At 37.4% G+C, this 22,896-nt stretch overlaps 1 protein-coding gene across 1 annotated transcript in view; it reads right to left on the reverse strand.

Annotated features, from left to right (window-relative positions):
* Window positions 1–22,896, reverse strand: part of RAP1GDS1 (Rap1 GTPase-GDP dissociation stimulator 1) — an 82,957-nt gene that overhangs the window by 12,211 nt on the left and 47,850 nt on the right. Inside the window, exons 5-9 of the mRNA XM_086464799.1 lie at window positions 14,195–14,341; window positions 5,921–6,049; window positions 3,407–3,532; window positions 505–648; window positions 104–235 (exon numbers count right to left, since the gene is read on the reverse strand). Of these exons, the coding sequence (XP_086320925.1) occupies window positions 104–235; window positions 505–648; window positions 3,407–3,532; window positions 5,921–6,049; window positions 14,195–14,341 (678 nt within the window). The remainder of the gene's footprint in view (window positions 1–103; window positions 236–504; window positions 649–3,406; window positions 3,533–5,920; window positions 6,050–14,194; window positions 14,342–22,896) is intronic.

Genomic DNA, 22,896 nt, shown 5'->3' on the forward strand with positions numbered 1-22,896 from the left:
GTTCAACATTAGCTTTACCACAGTTTTTGTTTGTAGATGTATAGACAGACCATGATAGAAGGGCACAGATAAATTTACATAAGCTATTATGGCACATTCTTACCATTTCTGGCAAAATTTGCAATAGCCAATGCTCCTGCAAGCTGTAGCTGATGGCTATTGGAAGGAATCCATGAAAGTACTCTTTGGAACACACTGCCTTTTCCTCCTTCAAATAACTTTTGCATGGATTCATCTGGGGTAAAAAGCACAGACAGTCAGCCAAAGAAGTGTTTGTTAGGGAAAATTCTTCTCTTTATACTTGTGAAGCTCTGCTGGCTTCACCACAATTAATCCAGTCCTGCAATGGGATGAGAGACAAAACCTGACCCATTAAATGTTAACCAGCAGGTAGCAGGTCCTCTAGGTTATTTAGAAAATTAATAAATAGTAAAATTCAGCAGCCAAACAGCATTACAAGTATCTGCTGTTGCTTTGCAGAAGATAGTGACAGACCGTACTTACCTCCAAGCAGTAATAAAACCATAAGATCAGAAGCTGTTTTAAGCTCTGCGATATCATCCTCTTTGTCACTGTCTACAGTCTTCTGGACGATCTCAAGTAAGCACTCCACCAAGCCTGCTTCAACCAGCTGCAGTTTAATGACATCTGAAGAACAGCATGGGTAACAGGAGTCAGAATCATGATTTTAAGTACATCTGTTGTACATACACACAGGACAGACTGTGAAAAGTAGTAGTGATGTCCATGGCTTCACTGGCAGCTTATGCAGACAAAACTGCAACTTCTTTATTTGAAATTCTGAGGGCCAACTTCTGTTGTTGTTTATCCACCAGGTGCTCCCCGGCTCCAGACTGCCTTTAGAACACAACTATACACTGAAGCTGTATGGAGCTGCTCTTCGCTTCTCAAAAGTGAGGATATTTCTCTATGGCAAACTTCTGGCATCTCAGTCGTCTCACAGTGGACTCATAAGGATTGTGCTGGGCTTTCCAAAGACTTTGGACTGTGCTGCAGAACAAATTTAGGATTTCTTATCCTATTTCATGTACACAAGAGCTACCGACTTCACTGAGACATGCAAGTATAGAACTGTTTGATGAAATCTCACAGCAAGTAATCACCCATTTCTTTTACCTGAGCCAAGACTTCTGCCATTTGTTGAAAGGGCTGCAGGAGGAGTACAGTAAGGCCAAATCCAAAAGGCTGGGTTGGGAAAGAAATGTGTTGTGACTGAAGAAAAACTGGAAACTGATGAGGCAAACTCGTTTCTCAGTTTTTAATGGCAATAAGGCTCAACAGAGAAGGTGATAAACGTGTTTTTCAGGTGGTGACGTAGGACTTAGGAGCATTATTTTTTTCTGTGGTTTCTACAACACAACCTTTAACAGATTTTTCCCTGTGAACTTGGAGCTGGGAATATCCTTTACATGCCTAAATTCCCTTTCTGTTAAGTGGGAATGGCAGGTTGTCTGATGCTGTGTTATGTCTTTTTGTAATGCGAAAGCGATTCAGGTAGTTTTTGCGTGCCGATTTTAGAAAGTAGTCATAAACCTCTGCAGAAACGTGCAAGCAAATGGATTTTCCTTAGCTTTCTGCATGAAATGGTGTTTTAACAACAAGGAGTTTAACCCAAGTTAAAATATTTTTAAAGGCCACAGCTTTGGAATTTTTTTTTTTTTTCATATACTTTACAAGCAACAGTTGGATGAGGAAAAATGTTCTGCCTCTGGTGAGGAATGTGTCTGACTCTCAATTTCCTATTGTCACTAGGCTTTTTGCCTGAGTGAAATTCATTGTTTCTCTAAGAGCAGCTGACCTTCTCATGAACTCTGTTAGGAAATGCAAAATATCCAGTTGGGATTTTTTTAAATTGGTGCTTTTGCACTGACGTGCTTAAAAAAGAGAGTTCCTTTACAGAATACCAGGTTGCAGATGTTCTGCGATTTGAAACATAAATTACCACACCGGTGTGCTTTAACAACAAAAAACCCAAACCAAACCTCAAAAAACCCCAACCACCAAAATCCAGACTCTGCAAATACTTCATTTAGATGTTTTTACCTCCTGACCTGTTGATAATTCTCTAATTATCAAAAGATAATCAAAAGCACATAAACAGTACCAGCACAGTGGACTCATTTAAGTATGCCTTGAATCCACAGTGGAAGAGTTCAGCTGACTGCCTCATAACATGCAAGGACCTGAGTTACGTTCAGCAGAGTAAACTTACAAAATTTTATTGCGACTATAAAACATAGTCTAAGAAAAATGAAGCATTTGAACTGAAATATGTCAAACTTGCAAAAGGTTTGACCCAATTCTGTGTGAGTCTCCAAGGATGGAACTATCTTAGAGCAACTTGCTAGTTATTATATAATAAATGAATATATTTTGGCAAAATGTGAGGGTTTAGAACTGAAAAAAGTAATCCTGTTTTCACATACCACTTAAGACAAAATAACTTTTTAAATTGAAGTAAAAATTTATCTTCATTTATACTATGTAAAGAGACACAGAGTGTGTGTGTGTGCAATGAAGTATGATAAAACCTAAATCTTTTAGAGTTTACAATTCTGTCTAATAATTTCTTCTATTCAAACAAGCTTTAATGCTGAGCTGATTAAAACAAGGTTGTAGAGCCATCAAATACTGTGATGTCTTCCACGCTCAGAACTGCTTCCCACTTCAGTCCAGCTCCACCTGTTAACTCATTTCTTTGTTTCCTTTAAGGGCAAATGGTAGATTACACAAACCACAAGGATCTCCTTTGGGAGGAACATCCCCGAGGGGTGACTGGGCACACATCACTTCCCTCTCTGGCTTGAGCAGTGACTGAAACTCAAGTCTCCTTGGAGCTACCTGGGGCTACCCTAGCATATGCCACCAAATACCCAAATTAAATTTGTATGATCTCTCAATGAACAGTGTGGGGAAAGCATCCAGCTCTTAGCTCTGCAATTAACATGCCCCTTGCATAAAAAACACGTCCATTGGAAAAGGAACTGCCAGTGGTTCTGTGATCCCAGGAAATGACGCAATGACCGATGATGTCGTGGTGCTGTAACCAACTATAAGCGCTTGAGCCAGTGTTTTGCAGACAAATGTTGTCAAGTCCTCTAAAAAGCAGCTTTTGATATTCACACTGTGGGTACAGGGAAATAAAATATAACATAATCATATACAGAGTGAATGAGAGGTGGAATTAGCATCAACAATTTGTTGACTCCCATCATATGCCCAGAGAACTAAGACCTACTCGCTTTATATGAAACTATCATCACAAGGATCAGCCATGGCAGCCAGGTACTCTGCATTTGGTTTCTGAAAAAGACACCGATAACACCAAAATATATATAAGGGAATGAATAAAAAATAGCGTAAGGAAAAAAAATCAAATTCTTACCATTTTCTGCCAGGGGAGCCAAAACTTCAAAAATCATCTCTTTTTTATCATGCTCTATTTGCTTCTTGAACAGTTTCACAAGCTCTTCAGCTATGTTTGTGTAGGCAAACTGCTCTTTACTTGACTCTGTGAAGAAAAATGGAAAAATTCAGTATCAGGTAAACAAACCACATCAAAAGGTAGAACTATTTTTTTTCTCTCTCTATTACCAGGTTTATTCAGTAAGATGACTAATAGTGCTCTTCACAGACAAGAACAATAGACTCGTGCTTGTCACTAAATGAAAAGAAAAATGTCTAACACTTTAAGATAAAAGAACTGACTGGAATTAATTATGATTAAGGCTCTTAAAAATATATAAATATCTGATCAAGGCTATTGGGCTGTTTCTGCCCAACAGAATGTATAGGTAGCTATAGAAACAGTAACATTATAAAAATATATATTGTCTTTGATTCCCCCCAGGAAGACTCGCAGATTATATACTGCATTTTCTATGGGAGAGGTGAAGAGTCGTACTGAATCCTTTAATATTTACACGGTTTCACGATGGTGACATTTCCTTTGAAATCTGTGCGTGGCTGTTGCAGGGCCGTTTCATACTGCACAGACAGCATAAAGCAGCTTTACAGATGGGCTGGCTTGCTACCAGGAGGTTAGCCAGCAGATAATGGTTCTTCAAATGTAGATTCAACAAAAGCATCTCTTATTCCATTGCCTGTATCTTATTCCTCCTCACTGGCAGTATTACAGGGGATGCAGGTGGTAGGGCTGGTGTTCTGCATTCCCCAGTTGCCACCTCCTGAGGACCATCTGTAGTTAGAAAACCTTCCAGCACCTTTGTTACTGCTCTAATGGATGTTAAGGATTATTTTAATGTAGAATTGACCCCAAGGACTGGGGAAAAGCATGAACTGCAGACCTAGACCTTTTCGTGCACATCCCATTATTGTTTTCTTTCAATATGCATGACTGCACAGCACATTCTAAGTGGGGTTTTGACCTTTCCAGTATTTTTAAAAGCAGAACCATAACTCTCTTTATTGGGTTTTTGCCCTGCTTTGACTCAGCATGAGTTTCATATAATGCTTCTCAAGGGATCTGTGCAAGGCAGGTGTCTCTTAAGAGATGAAAAACGACAACCTCACAATAAAATTCCCTGAAGTTACAAGGTAAAAGTAAAATATTACAGTTACAATGTGATTGACTAAGCTATTGCTTAAGGGAGATTAAAGTATTACAAGCTAAATTAATTTTGTGCCAATCTTAAAGAACAAGCATCTTTTCAGCATATGGGAATAGGAAGGGAAGCAGCTGCTGTTAAGCTGCTTTCCCATGGTTCTTATTACTCAACTGGACAGAGCTGGATCTTTCCAAAGAGGGAAGTAGTTCTCAGTGAAGATACTATTTATTATACTTGATATCCTTATGGTTATCCTTGCATTTTAGCACTAGAATTTCCAGTAAACAACTCATATTATACTTTCTGCTGTGCACACACAATAGATTGTGCCCATCTCGAAGATCTCTGATCTATTAATTTCTTTAGTGCTATTTTGGTGGCGCTCTCTGTTGATCTATGAATAAGCAAAGGTATTATGCATGTGATCAGACTACAGTAGATAACGTGGTATTCTCTCTGCCCTTGAACTCGATGAACTTAGGACAGCTGTGAATAACTTCAGGTCACCAAATAGTACAAACTCACAGATATATTTTTCATATTTTGAAATGCTGAATCTTCTTAGAAATACAGGATGATATCATAACTTTTATATTATTGTACTCCAGTGCAAAAAGACTTATAAGACTAAAAATTCACATACTAGGTTAGCAAAAATAGAACAGCAATGCAAAATACAAGTGATAATAAAACACAGGCCCTAACAACCTGTTGGTTTACACTTGGTGGAATTCCAGTGAAACTAACTCACTTGCAAAGACATCGAATCAAAGCAGGACCACAAACTTCAATTTAAATTAAGTTGTAACTAAACTTGCTAAAAATAACACATACAGTTTACTAGTATTCATCACTTTTAACATGTTCTAGTCTACATACTTGCATGAATAACTCTGCACCTAAAACAATATTCTACAGGTGGCAGATTTATGAACTGTGCCTGTCTGTTTCATTCAGTGATTTCCATGAACCACATTTAATCCAAATATAACTTCATGGAGCTACAACAGGATACATTATTTATATTATTAATAAATAATTCACAGTAAGTAGCAGCTCGGGAAATACTGTTTAGATGATTTAAAATGTGCTTAGTTGCACTGAAGAATGTTAACATAAAACATAAGGTTGTACTAAGTACCCAAATAAATTTCAGTTATTGAAGGGGGGGGGGAAGACGACCATAGATATTAGAGACAATAAGCAGAAATCGCTTGCTTTAAATTTTGAATGTACCAAAAGGAATGGAATAAGCATCAGTGCAAGGCTTTTGTTAAGACGTTACTTTACAAAAACTGAACGCAAATTTGAGATTAATATTGTGAACTTACCAAGTTCTGCTAAATTGCCAAATGCAACAAGGCACATCTCTGTCAGAGCTGCATTTTGGCAATGAATACCCAACAATTTCACTAATGTAGGAATAACACCCATATTGATAAGCTGTGACTGCAGGGTATCTACATAAAAAGAAAGCACAACAGTGAGTTAGCATTTCTGTTTGTAGCACTATTCTTTAAACCAGAGAAGCATTCTGCACACAAAGCAACTTCTAGGCTAAGCGGCATTAAAATGTCTGACTGCTCTACTCGTCTACACTGGTGTGGACTTGAGATATGGATGCATAATTGCCCCTGCCTCTGGCAATGGGACGTATTCCCAGAAATATTCCCTCCTGATAAGGTATAGTGAATTATGCAGCTACTGATAATTTTCTGGTTATCGGGCTTGTAATACATGTTGGGTTTGATTCTGAGCTCACTGAGACTAGCTGACTGAAATCAAACAAAACTACGTCAGCGAAATAATTATTTATCTGACAGCTTGCTCCTATATACTGTTTTCCCTTAAAGATCAAAACTGGAAAATTAAAATTAGAATGAATATAAACTGGCACTGAAATAAACATGAAGAGTTTTATAAACACAGGAAGTCACAATGTAGATTATGAGGAGCTTGAGAAAAAAGAAAGTTTAATAAAGACAAAAAAATGGAAGGTTTAAGAAAAGTCCTTAGAAGCCATTCTGATAATTTCTTGCATAGGATGAAAGTTTATAGTATTTACAAGTAAGAAAGTTATTGCTCCTAGATGTCTGCAAATAGAAAGAAGCTTTGATGGTTAGGTAGAAACATGATTGTTTTAAAGAATTACTTAAAACAATTTTTTCTCTTACACATTTTACCTACAACATAGCAAAAGAAGAAAAACATTGTTTCACAGTTGAATAGAATGAAGCAGACAAGAACACACCAGATGTTGTTTAGTAATTTTCCTAAGCATCTTTTTTGCTTTGTTTCTAAGCACTTTCACTATGTTTAAATGTTACAAACTCAAAAGACAAGGATCCAAAGCCCAGAGAATTCAAGAGAATTGTATTACTCCATTTAGCTCTGGGTTAAGCCCTGTGGGGGAATTTGTTTGGTGGGGTTTTTTTTAGGAATTCATTCTGAGCAACTGAAATCAGCTGGAGTTTTTATATCTTTGGAATCAGAGCCATAAAAATTGCAGATTTTGTAGGGGAGATAAAAACATATTAACTCCTAAGTCTAACAAATTCGGTGTCATCTCATGCTCTCAGAAAACTCTTTGCCTTCAAGATTCTGCCGTGTTTGAAATTTTCATATAATAGAAATTATGAAAAGATTCTGGAATGTTTAATTCATTTATATTCAGTGTAAAATACTTTTATAATAATTATCAATTTGGTACACTAAATAATTTAAACAGCATGGTTATTACGGGTTATTGGGGATAAGCAGGAATCCTTATGGCTTGACATCTTTAATTAAACTGCATTACTTACCAGTAACTGAATTTCCTTTTTTTGGGGGGAGAGGTTACCTCTTCCACAGATTCGTGGTCTTTAGAGAAATTTATGAGAACACCATGTCAGATATCAAGGAGCTGTTGAAGTTGTCAAATTTCAGGTAAGTACAAATTGCACTAGCGCATGCATTGAAAGCCATTTTACCTCCAGCAGATGTGTAAGTCACTACTATACCCTCCTACTTTATTCCAAACTGACTGTAAAAATCTGTCTCTGAACAGGAAAATTGGGGAGGGGGGAGGTGGAATGATTCTGTGGAGAAAATGATCAGGTAGGAGAACTCAAGTTACTGGTAAATAATCTGGTTTTGTTCTTGGTTTGTGATTGTCCCCTGCAGACATTTAAAAATTCTAAAGGAAAAATGGTAGTCATGGGGAGTAGGAGAACAAAGACACAAACCACAAATGCCAGAGAAAATTACATGGGAAGAAATTGCTTTGTTGCTAGACTATGCCTTTAGTCACTCTAAAATCACTTTATCTGACTGTAATGGACAAAGAGACAGTTAATCTCTATGGGCTTCATTTGGCAAAGTGTTCTGACATCGGAAGGATAAACTCTCTATTTTGAGCAGGGTTTTTTTTCTCCTGTCTTTTTCTTAATACGAAATATGTAAGAAGCGTGGAGGAGAAGACAGGTGGAAAAAATGAAAACCATATCCATCTTCAAAAGGAAACAGGAATCTTAAGAGCCAAATGGAAGGATATATTGCTGTTCAAGAGAGCATGGAGCTGATTAAAGGGCCTCTAGAATTCCCAAGTAGGAAAAAAGAAAAAAGAAAATATAACAAGAAAGAACAATTGTATTGGGTCAAAAGTCAAGTTTTATACCTGACTCCATACCAGCCTCATTCACCTGGAGTAGAAGGGTGGCACCTGAGCACAGGAATGGTCTACAGTGGTAGGAACAGGATTACAAGAATTTCCAATAATGTAAATATTGATGCCTTAACAGCAGTAAGCGAAAGGATAAATTTTCTCCTCTGCCAAAGACAGGACAACCCTGTAAGTCACAAAGCTGCACAGGAGGCAAAATCTTTGAAAATAAAACACTGCCAGCAGCTATCTGCCATGTTTATACTTAAGCCTGGGCTTGCCATACAAATTCTGAACTTCTAACATCTGTTAGCACCAAGAGGAGGCTCCTTCTCTAGCAAATACAAAAGCAAAGTCTATTAATAAGATGTTTAAGAGAAAAGTATTAGGCTTCTCACTGATATGGAGACCTACAGCACTTTTTAGTTCAGAGAAATTAAAAACATCTAAGTGGTTCAGTCTCAGCTGAAGGGACTGCCAGCAGTTCTCTGGCTGTCCTATGAAAGACCACAGACTGGGTAACTTGGAATAACTGTGTATCCCAGCTTTTCATTGCAGGAAGTGTTGAGGCCCTACTAGACCAGGAGACAAATTCAGGGGACACATGCATCCACCCTACAAGCAGTTGCCTGACACAGGACTAAAGTGAGTCATGAAGCCAGGCAACATCGTGTCTCAGGATGAAACAGCATTTCTATCAGCTTCCTAAGCAGAATTTTATGTATAGTGAGCAGGAAGCATGAAAAACTGAATGCCTCTTCTGAATTTATGACTCAAAGCCACAAAAGAAACTCTCTCAGATTTTATGCTGCTATCACATGTTGCACTATGAAGATGCCTCTGTGTTCTCTCGGGGTGAAAGTGTGTCTTGGGGTGACAGTGATGCTGTACAGATGCATATACAGGTAGATAAAAGGCAATCAATACATGCGCCAGCACAAAGAATTACCTACCTAAAACTTGAATTTCAATGGCTCCATGTCCTTCGGTGACACACATGGAAACTCCAAAGAGTAAGATCTGGGGAAAATATCCCAAATTGAGAACTTTATTGGGGGCATTTGAGTTTAAAATGCTGATTTAGGCTAGTTCATGATTTTGGACAGAATCTCAGAAAAGAACTAGTCATCTCGTGTTTCATCAGTAACTGGGATTATAATGCTAAAGGAAAATCTGTTTTGTGCAAATTGGTGGCATAATTTCATACCCTACAGAAACCTGCTTGCAATCCCCACATCTATGTTAAATCATCATATAAGTGGTTGTACTGATTATCTCACTATCATAAGAAAAGAAACATACTTTTTATCTGCTTTTACATGCTTTAGGTTACTTTGCATTTAAGTATATTCAGGTCTTGAATGCATGCTAGACATCTTTAGCTGTGATGAAAATGAAACAAAAACCACGGCAAGCATGAAAATTAGCAAAGGTAAGCCTTAGAAGGAAGCATTATTGAAATATCGCTGTTAGACTGTAATAATGGTGCCATAAATCTCCCTTTCATTTATGTGTATTTACGTGGCTTCTGCAGACGGTAAACAGTGCAAATCGGTCCTCAACATTCATTCCAGCCACTAAGAGTTTTGTGAGAGTAAGAAGAAAGGCTTGGCAGTTGTATGATTTAACATCAGAATGTTACATTTTACGAAGGCACCGAAGAAAAGACAACCTTGACAGACTGATGTTGAATATGAAATGAGATGAGGAAGCACTCTGTATACATAATTATTTTTCTCTATGTATATACGCCCATATATAAATACATGTATACTTTCATACACGCATCTGTACCCAGTTAACTTCTGATGTCCAATCTGACTGCCTAATAAGCCAATTGACCTAGTTCTTCCACCATTTCTGCATTTCTTTAAAAATGCTTTCATGGTTTGTTTTATAAATCTCAAGAGACAATTAGCTACATTGAGACTGATCCCATTAACTTGTAAATAGTCTTGGCTCACAGGATTATGAGATCTGCAGAATAACTACTCAGGTCACTAACTCTTTTATGTGAGTGTTTGCATATGATTATTAGTTTTATTAGATTAGTTATTAGTTTTTCACTCTTTATCCAAACCTGCTTTGCCTCTTGCTCTTAAGCAGATTCATTGCTACACAGAGACTGTATGTAATGATAACAGTTGTCGAATGGGAGAAGCAAAGTAATGTACTGAACCCACTCTAAGGTGCCAAAACAGCAGCTTTAAGCACGGGTGCTCTGTACCCCACATAAAGTTTGCATAGCTTGACAAAGAAAGAATTATTATAGGTTTTTGTCAAGATTGCTTCTTTTGGGATTAAGCTATGAGCAAAAATATTCACAAATGTGTGACACGTTTGTTTCATCCCTAGCCATACTTGCAACTTTGCATTTTAAGAACTAATAATGGAAAACAGGGATAAGCTATTTGTGTCCGATTGAATTTGGGTAGTAAAATATGATTATGACAGAGAGGGTCAAGATAATCTGGGCTGAAGGCAAAGGGGTGTGTCTGATCAGAAAAAAACCTCTGATTTCTAGCAACGCAATTAAAAATCGACATTTTTTTTTTAAGCTTAAAAGAACTGAAAACGATGCCGAAGCCGAGTTTGTTCTGTTAACATTGTAGTGACTAATGAAATGATAAGATACCAAGGAGGCAAAGGAAGAATTGAGAGATAGCAGGCAAAAATAATTCCTGAACACAAGCAGATGGCACAAGAACCTTCTAAAGGGAATCATAATTTCAAAGCTTAGACAACAGTGTTGTGAATGCAGTTATAATTGCAAGCTGAGTGTCCAGAATTGGGACGAGATACAAGAACGCTCCATTAATTTGCTCTGTTTAGGAAAAGAAAATATTACTCGTAGCTGCTCTTTAGCTGCTATTTTTGTGAAATTCATGTGGTAAATCCCTATGCCAATTCAAAAACTTAGAGTACTCAAGAATGAATCTCTCATGTTAAAAAACTAAGGTAGTAGCTATTGGAAAAAGAGGGCAATTAGTTGACCGGGAATAACAAACTGTTTAGGACCAAATAAAATAATTTATATACTCTTTCCTCATAAAAAGCTAATGATTAGAAAATATTACGATGTTCACAGGTAATTTGATGCAACTAAGAACCAAACGTGCTGTAATCATCCTTATCCGGATAGCTAGTGCAACTGAAAACCGGTAGAGAAATCTTCATAGTCCCCACTTTTAATTTTGTAACATAGCATGCTAAGCAAGAAAAGAATACAGAAACAAGCAAAGACAAGGTAGAAGTGCTACTTCAAAGACTGAAACAATTAATTCTTGCATTTCTAGTATTTTTTCTTTTACTTTTGTCCAATTTGTTTCCATAACTACAAAGAAATCTGGAACTCTAGGCTGCAATCCCATACTCCTCATCCTTCAGCAAAACCAATGCAGGGTTTATCTTCTTTGTAAGTAACATGGGATCAAGCCTTTGCAAGTAGATCCTGAAAATGGTATCCGCTAATCTGTGAGCACAATTAACTGTCAGGGCAATCTGAGTTTTCATGTTTAACAGATCAGCAAAGAACCGCATTTACTCAGAATATTATCCACCTGATGCTGCAATGCATGTAAGTAAGTGGTTGTCTTGGGCTCATATTTGACATTGACTGTTGTCCTGAAAATTTATGATGGTCCACAGGTGATATTTTTAGAGAAATTCACAACTATGGACCAATTGTACTTGTGGCTCTTAAAACTGGCAAGACAGGTCAACTACCAGTCTCCCCATTCACACACTGCAGGTATGACCAGTTTTCTTCGAAAAATTTAATCCTCTAACTCCTTTTTTTTTTTTTTTTTTTTTTTTTTTTAATATTGATTTGGCAGATTATTTGGGGTTTAATTCAGTGGTTGTCCCAGTCAGTGAGCAAATTCACAATGGAACTACAGGACATAAGCCTTACACAGCGTACCCATGTATGCTGGGCCAAACAGGAGCTGGGTCCCTACCAAAAGGTCCCTCCTCATGGAGACCACCAAGTATGTGGGGTAAGGTGAGGGTTTGGCAAGCTCCCACCATTTGTCCGTGGTGTGGTGTAGGACAGTGTGGTGGTGTGCACCCAGATCCAGGAGCTGGGAATACTCCTGCATTTCTCACTTCTGACATCGCTTCAGCGGCTCCTGGCGTCAGTTCGTCAGTTCGTGCGAGATGGAAGATGTCATTTAGCAGAGCAGAGAGCAGCTAGTGAATCCTCCTAGTTGTCACTGAACTACACAACTGCTTTATTGATTGCATCAGAATAAGCTATCTGGCTAGATGGAATGAGTCATTTATTCAATGTTCATAACAGCTAAACTGTTCAGAAGCTGCTTGTTTGGGAGATTTATCTCATAATTAAGTTTTCCTAGGGAAGATCGGCTGGGAGCTTGGTCACTGAAGCAAAACTGATACAGTATCTCTATGCAGCGCTTTTGGACTCATCGGTCTTGAGCTACCAAATATACTAGGTGCTCATTAGTCTTAATTAATCCGGAGGATTCTAGTAGCTTAGAGGTGAGAATTATCTATTTGCTTCGAATATTTTAACAAATAAAGAAAATCTGGAGTTAACACTATGAAATGTAATAAAATGTGACACTCATGCAGATATCAAGTAAAACAGTTCCTGAAAACTATATGAAATAAAGGAACTAGAAGTTGCTATTTGGAGAAGGAAGAAGTACTGTAAACAAGTATTCTTAGATAAAAATATGAAAAGAGGAGGAAAAAAAGAACGTAAGAACAAGAGAAAGAGATGAGACATGTACAACAGTGGTATTTGCAGGTGGGTAAGTAACACTAAGAGCTGAGAGCTCCAGAGAGATGGCACAGAAAACATACAAGAAAACTATGCTATAAGAGATGATAAAGCAGATTAAAATTTATACAGTAAAGGTAAGGAAAAAGTTAAGCCTATGGACCAGCCTGGAAAGCAGAAGAGTTTTGGGGACATAGGTTTGGTAAGTGAATTACAGCAAGTGATAACTTTAAGGAAAAGGTTAGCAGCTAATAAAGAAGCTATTTCTTCCTAAGATAAAACACTACAATTCAGGAAATCGGCATGACTGAAGAAACAATGTGATTAGCTAACTACACTTGTAATCTGTGCCATTACAAGTCAGGAGAACAGCCTCTATTTAACTTTCCTCATTTATCCCAATTTTCTTAGAGATTCATATTTTGAAAAATTTGGAAATGTGTGAATGCTGTAAACTATGCTTTGGCATGTTACCACACTTGCATGCAGAAGCAAACTAGGTACTAAAATATCAGTACGTTTGTACAACCAGTGTAGAACATGATTTTCTTACCCTCAGTGGTCAAGGATTTCTCATTTAAGATACTATCTTGTGTTTTTCTCCAAGCCCCTAAAAATCTCCATTTAATGGGATAAAGAACATAAACTTATAATTTGTAGATGCAGAACAGTGTTGAACATACACATAAATTATTCCCCATTTATCTTAGAAAAACGTAACATGGTTTTATGTATGTTGCACAAGGAGCAAAATGATTAAGGAAAATTGTTTGGCATACATATCCCCAAATCACCAACAAGACAACACTGTGTGCCTACAACAAATTAGTCTTACAGCGTTGTTTGATACTATATGAAAAAGGCAGCACTCAATGTAGCCTTCTAGTTTACTTCTGTAAATCTGTTTTTCCAAAGGTGTATGATACGTCTCCATGTATTGCTTTTAGACAAAGAAGTAAATTCCAGGTGTTGATTTTAAAACTTTATATGGTAAGCTGTATGGAATTGCACTGGGAAGATACCTAGTATTTTTGGGAACATAATTTTACTGAAGGAGAAAATTATATATGTGACTTGAGGTACTTGATCTTTTCAGAATAACTTAGTATTCACAATGTAAACCTACAGTTGACTTTAACTTTTATCTTTTTTTTTTTTTTTTTTGATGGGGTTGTTCTCCTGATAGACATAAAGCAAATTTTTGGTGTTGTTTACCATTCTCATTGCTATAGTTCATCAGCATGCCACAAAAGACAGTCAAGAGCTTCTCACTGGCTGGATCTGTTTTACTGCACAGTGACCTTATATGGTCTACTACAATATGTGCACCACCTGCATGGTCAACTGCGTTCCTGCCCTCATCTGTAAAACAAAGAGTTATATTAAAAAAAAAAAAAGAAACCAAAACCCACCGCAGAGTCCCAAACATAACAGTAATCATACAAAACGAAGTTTTTAAACAGAGTTGAAGTCATTCCTCCAGTGCTGTCAAATTCATCTAGAGAGATGCTTGAGGGCCAGCTTTTAGTGCAACAGAGCTAGGAAAGAGAAAACACCTACAACAAAAGGGATTAACCACCTGGCACTAATACCTTTGTAAAGAAGTTCAGCATTTGAGGCAGAGCTGCTGGAGCTGATAAATAATATTCTGAAGATACATTGGGTTTTGCCAAAGGGAGGTTCTGAGCACTTTACAAAGTCTAGTCCATTTGCCCTTGTGGACCAGGTAAATTACTCTTGCCGTTATGCAGATCAAGAAATTGAAATACAGAAAATAAATTGCTTAAGTTGCTTAAAAACAAAATGGAGAATAAAATGGACAAAGCAGACAGAAGTAGTAGTTTCAGTCACAAACTGTTCTTGCGCTCACTCTGCCACACAGCATGTTCTTTATATTTCTATACCTGAAAATTAATACCACTATCAGATTCTTTTTGTATGGCTAAAAGAAAAATTCACTCTGCATCTATAAAAGACTACAACGTTCAGAGGTGTTGTAAATAACACACCATAATCTTTGTATGGAACTCCTTCTGTATAATAAATCAGATTTGATGTATCAGTGTAGTAATAAAGGAAAAATTGGCCTTCTATTACAGTGATCGACAATACCGCTTCCTCTCCCAGCAGGCAATCAGCAACAGGCAACAGTCAATAACCTAAATTCCAAGGCTTCCAGAAGGAGAAATTTCCAAGTGAGTTACAGTTGAAATCAATTGGAAAATCCAGATGAAAACAAAAGGGGGGGGGGGGGGGCAGGATCACTAAAGCAAAAGCTTTGTAAAATACGAAAAAAAACCCTCTCCTCAATTTCTTAATGGCCCCAAAGCAACCCTTGTTATTCACCACCCTATTAAAACCCCTCTCTCTCCCCATCATACATGGAGGTCAAGCTAGCACGTTTTTCCTCATTCTGCAATGTATTCAGTAAGAAAACCAAGGTTGTCCACATTTATATGAACTTCCACTATAAAGTGTTCCAGAGCTCTGCAAAAAGTTCTGAAATCTTCCAATTCTTGTTAATACTATTTATAAGGTATATATACCCCTTACATAGTGTGTGTGTATATATATATAGGATTATAAGTATTGTAAATACACCTACAGTATGTATATACATAAATTTACATACATCTAAATGAGTGGTATACATAGGGACTTCAGATAACTTGCTGAGTGGGGCTGAAGGAGGAAGGGTAATTCTTGGTGGATCTTAACTATTAAATTTATTGCCAAACTAATTAGTGTTTTGCAGAATAACTGAGATACATGCAACAGAGCAAAAATGTCACTAACACGACTGTCTCCACCTTGGACACGAATAGGACATCAGGGGACTATGTTTCACTGCAGGTATGTATATTCCATTTCGAAAAAGGAGGAACTGGCATCTGTTTACAGTCAAATAAATTCAAGATAAGATTCTGTGTCAAGAAAGGAGTATAAAAAAAGGAGAAATACAAAAGAAATAAACCTCTTAAATCCCTGATGCAGTGACAAACATAGGCATAAAGCTGAAATGAAGTCCTACACCAAAACATAGCGAGACAAGATAGTCAGGTGTTCAGATCCAGTGCTTATGTTTACCAAATCAGCAGAGAAAAAAACCAAACTTGACTGGAATATTCCAGCATCCTGTTTTATGTATCCTCTTCTGGTATTTTTTTATTACAAATGTTATGCAAATATATGATTTTGTATTTGACTGACCTGTTTTGTGAGTCAAAACAGGTGTGCAAACCAAAACTGACTCACTGATTCTGGATCAGATGGACTGAATGTGGTCCTCAAATTACTATAACAAATTGAAATCAACAAACTGAAAACATGATAAAATTAAACTTGATATAAGAATCAGGTGTCAAGCTTGTTCCTGTGTTTCGGTATGGAACTGCATATAAAATACATAGGCAAAGAAGAATATGAAGGTAGACTCAGGTGCAGGTGTGGAAGCAAGGGTTAAAAAACCAAAAACAGTTATAAGCCAAATTCCTTACCTGGATGGAATTTGGTACAACTCTATTGAAAATAATTGTGTGATCATATCTTACAACAAATTAAAATCTAACTCATGTATTCTTTTACTTCCGTTCTCTTTGGTTTGTCAAAGAAGTTATATATCAAAACCTGCTGTATCTTTAAGTACATAATAGTCTCACTTTAAAACACATGACAAAATTCTTAGCCGCACAATATTTGTGTAAGGTAGACAGATACCAGCTTCTGCCTTACAGACAGCAAATATAAGGCAGAAAGATTCAGAAATAAATCTCACTCCAAGAAATGTCTGTCTCAATAGTACACTCAAAAAGTTAGGGTAAAATGAACTTCCGGATGCCTCCCAAGGAGGTGGCAGGCTCTAGGTGCCAGACTTCGAAGTGACTACATAGGCTGGTAGACAGGTAAAAGAGATGACTTTATTGAGTTTGTTGCTCTACCTCTTTCCCATGCAAGAGCTCACCCTGCATAGCCACTTCTCTGCCCTAGGCAGCTGGGTGAAAAACAGACCAGGGCTAGTGCCATAATTAGGATCTCCTGGTGCTGCCTTCTTATGCCCAAGAGCATTAACTCAGCTTATTAGTACAGGACCACAAAGAATCCTGTACTAGATGTAGGAGGAAAATGCCAAAGGTCCTGACTACCCACTCTAAGCTCAGGCTATAACACCCTGTTGCACCCCCAGGCAAAAAGCGTATTTCTGACTCAGAATGCTCCATGTGCTTATTACCGACTCGCTTCTCCCTGCTCCGTCGCTAAGAAACAGATTTTGCACACAATACTACTCAGCAAACTCCAAATCATTTACAGTCAAAACAAGACCACAGCATGTTGCCGTGTCTTGTTCTCAATCCAACTATTACCTTGCAGTTCAGCAGCTCCATGAACTCCCATACTTAATGTGCTTCAAGCCTCCCAGAAGCTGTGTTGAAATCTTTTCCCGTGACCTTTTTAAATAAACATTTGCTATTCCTAAGAGATTAGTGATTGAACAGTTTAATGAGAGCATTCACATTTCTGCTTAAAAATGCCTCACTACAGCTCACAAAAGGCAGTGCTGTTGTATAGCTTTTTTTTAAGTACACATAATACTATTTAAAGATGCAATAATGACAACAACAGAGAGACCAGAAGGGTTTTTTTTCCTACAAAATGTATAGTAAGATTTATTACAGATTGAGTTGTTATTTTCACAATGTTCTTTAGCCCACTGCAATGCAATGATCTCTAAGAACTAGTACAGTCTCTTTTTCTACCCTGAGTTGCTCACAGGAGTTTTATGCAAAACTGGGTTTTAATGTCGATTATCAAATTACTGTGACTGCTCACATTCCCCCTATGAACAGAGTCTTGTAAAATTTCCCTGTGGCTCAACCATGCCTGCTCCAATGGATGCCCAAGTCAAAGACCAACATTTTTTTAGTGCATATGATAGGTAGGGTCTATCCTAAAACAAACCACCACGTCATAAAAGATTAACAAGAAAAAAGAATCAAAGTGACAGCTTAAAGTATGAAAACAATGTAAAGCATAAGCTGTATACAACCAATGAGTTATTTCTAAAACATATGCACCAATACTTTGATTTTTGTCACCACTGTAAGGTTGTTATTTCTGGAAATACAGTTACATCAGGCAAAGGGCTGTGCCATAGTATAGGCAGATATCAGAAACTATTTTTGCAAATAACTCACCTAGTGGTCTTTAATCTAAACCTTAAATTAGCCTTGTTCTTTTCATACTGAGCCCTTTTTTTAACATAAAGTTTAAGCTCTGCCAATCCAAGTGACATTAAAGAAACAGATGCATCTCGTACAGATTGAGACAAAAAACGCTTCTTATAAATGTTCTATTAGCTGTGTCTTTGCAAGAAAAAAACCACACAGACAGTTCTAATATGTTTTACCCAATTTTTAATTAAGTTTGAAAATATATTGGTTTGGTTCCTCCGTTATTCCAGACTTTTCTCTTTGTCTTCTCTAATATTTAAACTACAGTTTAGAAGTCATTTGTTCTTCAGAAATGATCCTGGTCCTGCAAAGATGCACACCGTTATTTAAGTGTATATGGTGACTAAACCCACAGGCTGGTAAAAATTAGGTAGGTGTCTGCGATTCTGGTGATGATGACATCATAGCTAGCTAAATAATGACCCAAGTAAAACCACAGAAAATTATGTTCAGTATACTGGTGTACTGAGTAGTTGTTTGAAAGCTTGTCTATTTTTTCTCACAAAAAAGGTAAGGTATGAACACTCCCTATTACCTTTGCCTATCACATCTTTACATCATGATGTCCACAGTGCCACTGCTTTCCAAACTGTTCTTTGCTAAGTCCTTATTACTGTATCTTCATTCTGAAATGTGAATTTTGCGTTTCATAATACAATTTCATATGCAATTATATTTCTCAGTAGGGGTCCTATAATGGTTTGCAGACTCAAAATGCATTAAATAGATTTAACCTTTAAAAAGCACCAGAAATCACAAGTTACAATGTTGTTATAATGTTTATTATATACGTAGACTTCAAAAATATACCCATTTCTCAGATAATCAGCCAGAAAGCTACTTGACAGCATGTCTTAAAAAGACAGCATCTTTCAGGCTTCAAATTTAAGATTTGTGCTTTGAAATGTTCAGGAAACCTGAATTCTCCTTTCTCCAATTCATGTTCTATAGAAGTTTATTGGTGTCAATAGTTGCACTTGTATAAATGGTGCCAGTCAGGAGGGAAAGGATGATTTATATGATCAAGGTCCCAGATTTGCATAAACCAAGCTGCCAAAGCAAAGGTTTTGGTGACATAGAAAAAATATCGTATTTTAAAACTCTTTTACTATGCAATTGGGTGTAATGATCAAATAGTTTAAATGACATACTGCCATTTTACTTTAAGTGCTTCATCTTTATTGCATTTGGCTACAATCCTGCATTCTTTTTACCAAAATATTGCTTGTGTTAGACTAGTGCTTTACAGATAACTTTTTTTTAATTTTTTTTTTTTAATAAAAAGATTAACTAATTTACAGTAGCCCAAGGTGAGGAGGGGGAAGAGAAGAGCTCTTTCTCTTTTGTTTTGTTTTTCCTCTGTTTTTTTAATTAAGTCCTCTTTGCATGGGTTTTATACTGAGGTATTCATCTGCTTCTGCTGCTTATTCTTTCACCTGAAGTTATAATATTCTGTGATATCAAACTGGCTGCTGCGGAGGAAATTATGATATGACATAAAGAAAATTATGACCATGCGTAGGGAAAAAACAGCAGGAGTAGAACTCCACAGGAAGAAAGGTCCTGCTTACATGTTTTCTCTCTTATTATTAAGAAAGAGAAAATATTCAAAAAACAGCCAGTGGCAAGTCCTTAGCACATAAACTGTTATCTATGCAGACATTAGGAAAAACATTACCTCTTATACAAACTGGGAGTTAACCATTTTTTTTTCTTGTTTGAACACTGTAAAGATAAAACTTAATGCAAGGCTGTCATTCAGTTTTAATACTTGACCCTACTTTTTATCTTCAATCTGCTTTTAAATCCCTGGATTCTGGACCCTATCAATTATTTGACTGCAAGACTACAGACTACAACCCTGTTACAGAATACAGAGCAGCACTGCAATAATTTTATCTTTTCAAGGAAAGTAAACTTCCCGTAATTATATTGCTCTGTTACTGTTTGCTGTTTTTTCCATGTCTTCTGCGCACTTGTCTACAACTGACAGGACACAGCAATCCTGCATTTTGAGATTCATTTTTCAAAAGTTTGAAAGATACATTTTTGGGATTGCTCTGTCTATCTAAAGGAAATTTCCTTTTCCTTGATTTATTTCCTTCAAGAATTATAGCACTGATTATCAGAAGTACAGTTTTGGTTTTTTTGCTTATTGGTTAAAATCAATCAATATAGCTTTTAAACTTTTGCTTTATGGAGAAAAAATAATCTTGAATTAGTCATGCTTGTTTCAGAGCTAGAGAGAACAGTATTGTAATCAGCTCATCTTAAATTGCTGGCAACTATCCTTAGCCCTCACTCCAGCTGCATTTGAGGGTATTGTCTCATAAACTATTCTTTTAGAAATTATTGCTAAAATAGTAAATATGTAAACAGTAAACCAGAAACGCTAACAGAACGCTGTTTCTTCACATATTGCCTTCAAGGACTGAAAATACATAGCATTGATCTTTGTGGTTAAAACTGTTGCCAGTATATTTGCTGGCAATTGCAACTGATGCAGCAGCGTAGTGCCCCTCTTATGCAACTGGTTTATTCTAACAAATATAATTTTAAAATGTTGTATCCAAATGCAGGTCTAGGGGTACTTTTGGTAGACTACTCATAATAGTTTGGACCATAGGATATCAATGCCAACAAGCCCTAATCTCATGAGTATCGTGGGATTTCTTTTGTCTACAGAGTCAGGCATTCGGAATTAGGTTTGAAGGGAGTGGCCAATGTGCCAGTATTGCAATCTCCCTAATGTTATGCTGAGGCAGCAGTCACACGCAAGCCAGATTCAACTCCACAATTTAATTTCAATAAAATTTGCTTATTTTTCCTGTTTCTCATGTCAGATATATATGAGAAAAATCATGTGTTCCTGATTTCAGACAAAAGAACGGCAATGAGTTTATGGTTCAAGACTTTTTAATACTTCACTTCTAGTCAAATTCTACTAGTGGACCTCAGATTTCAATATAACAGCAAAAATGTTTTTATCAGCAACGTAAGACATAAAATACTACCAGTCTCAGTATTGGTAGGTGATTTGTTCTGGACTCCAAGGAGATTTTAGTTTTAAAGTGTAGTAATTTCCACTACTGAATTCCATTTGAAAATAAAGAAGCCAACCAGTATGAAAAAGTTCTACTAGATATATAAAAGTCAGGTAAAGGCCCTCAAAGTTGAATGTAGCACTTCCCTCTGCCTTACTTTTCATGTGCAATATACTTACAGCAGATTCTTCCCTTGACTTTTATAATTCTGTGTAACTCCTTAGTAATTCCATTGCAGCCAAACAATTTATCCTAGGTTTATGAGAGCATTAAGTCAGAGCTGAAGCCAGCCTATGCTTATTATTTCATACAGCATGAAATAAATCATGGAATACAATTATAGAGTAAACCATCAGGCAGTTTTTCTACACTGCTAAGCAGCCATTTATAGCATCTCACACTATTAACAGAATAAACTTACACACAGCAACTAATTTAGACTTTTTACTCCCAGGCCTTGAGTGCCATGTTGTCTCTCAGCTTCAAACTCTCCAAGAACAAGGGTGTGAACCGAGCACAGCACGGTCACAGTCCAGTGCGGGACAGGGGTGTCCTACTGGGTGCTGCTGAAAGGAGCTTGGCAAGAGGCTCAGCCTGGTATTGTGTGAGAGTGGTACTGCTAGCTGAAGGGGCTCGAAGGAGCTGTAGGGCTCCACCAAAGCAGCCAGAGGATCAGTTTCAGCAAGTGTATAACCCATGGGGATCTGGAGCAGGTTGGGAAAAGCCCAAGAAGCAAAAAAAGGAAACAAACAAATAAAACCGCCATAAAGTGCGTTTGAAGATCCTACTAGGCCCTGGGAAGAAAGAAAACTATTCAGAGTAAGTGAGAAAGTAACAAGCGGCTCTGGGATCTAGGAAAAGCTGGGGTGGGTCTTCGGTTTGGGGTCAGTGCTATCCTTGCCCCAAATCATGAAGTCTCAGAGGAGCGAGAGGTCCTGGCCTTCTACAGCAACTCCAAGCAGCAGCGTGCAGGCTGTCGCCCATTAGTGAACAGCCTGCACAAAGGAGCTGACCTGTAGAGATTCCTGTATCTGAAAGGTTGTAGGAAACAGCCTGAGAAAGCCCAGCAAAGTGTTTTGTTTTAGGAAATCTTTTTTTTTTCCTTAGCAGAAGACAACTCACTGATCTGGTCAGAGGGCAACTAGCAACACAATATGACTGCAGAACAGCCTGTGCTCAGGAGGCCAGGTGGTGTCAAGATGTAGGTGACGAACTGGACACTGTCTCAGGTAAGTGACTCCCTTTTTCAGGGAAATGTGAATGCTGTTGCAGATAGGCTATTCAAGGCACTCATCCTGACTCCTCAGGCCATTCTGCTGGCTGGGCAACTAACCAGACACACAGCAGTCTCAGGATCAAGGAGGCTTAAAGACCAACTTTGTTCATACACACTGACACCTCATGTGACAGGAACACAGATTTGTTATTGCTAATGTTAACATCTTGCTATTATCTGTAGTTTTACCTCTTTCCTCACCATCTTTTCTCAAATAGGATGCAACTTTCTCTGGTGGGCACCGTCTCTTGATTATATTAGTGTACAAACAGTATTATAAAAACCCTCTAACTAAACAAGAGTCCTGGTCCCCTGGCTGAGACCTTCAAGAGCTTCACTGCATTAAGGGTTAGATTTTACTAATATAGT

The sequence above is a fragment of the Leptosomus discolor genome, chromosome 4 (assembly GCF_034619465.1).
Source record: "Leptosomus discolor isolate bLepDis1 chromosome 4, bLepDis1.hap2, whole genome shotgun sequence".
NCBI lineage: Eukaryota > Metazoa > Chordata > Aves > Leptosomiformes > Leptosomidae > Leptosomus > Leptosomus discolor.